At 43.1% G+C, this 1,047-nt stretch overlaps 1 protein-coding gene across 1 annotated transcript; it reads right to left on the bottom strand.

The window, feature by feature from the left end:
* Positions 1–648: 648 nt before the first annotated feature.
* On the bottom strand, positions 649–948 carry Pmar_PMAR026166 (cathepsin L, putative; the record flags this gene model as incomplete). The annotated part of the gene is made up of 3 exons (XM_002776957.1): positions 649–731; positions 778–844; positions 894–948. Coding segments are annotated over 3 exons (205 nt in total), but the record flags the coding sequence as incomplete, so codon positions are not given.
* Positions 949–1,047: the final 99 nt, after the last annotated feature.

Below are 1,047 nucleotides of genomic sequence, written 5' to 3' on the forward strand. Positions count from 1 at the left end.
ACGCCACTACGTTGCGTATGGTGATATGCTGACCTCTAACAGTCATAAGCAGTGTTGGAATATATGTTCGCTCTCCTCAACTGAGCCCAAGAGTCACTCCGCTTATTATAGAAGTTTATATTGTATCCGAACAGTTCGGACCGAACTCGTACATAAATTGTATATGATTCGGATAGAAATGTTCAGAAGCCAACAAGAACTTTCCAAACCTTCCTCAAAATTCCCATGTTGTAACTGACACATGTAGTTGATCATGTACATATTTTCCCATTATGGTTATGAGTTATCCCTTACCAAACACAACAATGCTGCTTCTATGGTGAAATTCTTGAGTTAGGAGGTGTGAGAATAATCTGTCAAAACTTATTGAAGTGAAGCTTTTTGAAATGAAGAATCCCTAACATCTGATGTTCCTATCTTCTTCGTTAGCAAAGAACGGCCAAGAGGAAGAAATAGTTCTCGCATAACGAGCGCGAGCGATTGGATAGAATGAATGCTCAAGATGCTTTTTTACGAATCATGATCGTACTATGATTACTGGTCTCTGACGTTGTAGTTTTGAGATCCGCAACACACATGTACTCGAGTATCGTGCATTCACCTAAAGAGGACGATTTTGTGGATGTCATGATGAGTGGCGAAGCTCACCGTAACCGGGAACTCCTCGCTTCAAGTAAAAGTACCCATCTTGACCCCAGGACGTTCCCCAAGAATTTCTGCCGATGAAGTAACTGATAGAAGAATATGAAGTAAACACCCACATCGTGATATTTTCACTCCTCTCCATTTTCGTTTCCATAACCAACCGCCACAACAGCGTGATCAAGGCCTCCGTTACAGGTATCTAAAACCGGTAATACTCCTTACACATCAGCATCGAGCGCGAAGCTTACCAGACGAGTACACTCCCGATTTATAAAATTGGAAATCCGGATCCGAAGCATACATTGCGACGGAGACCGGAGCCGCCACTAACCTTGTCATCAAAGCCTGCTCAGTTTGTTCTAGCATGTGATAGCCAGTAACCTCGCCGACCTGTTGGGGATG

This window comes from Perkinsus marinus (assembly GCF_000006405.1).
Source record: "Perkinsus marinus ATCC 50983 genomic scaffold scf_1104296952386, whole genome shotgun sequence".
NCBI lineage: Eukaryota > Perkinsozoa > Perkinsida > Perkinsidae > Perkinsus > Perkinsus marinus.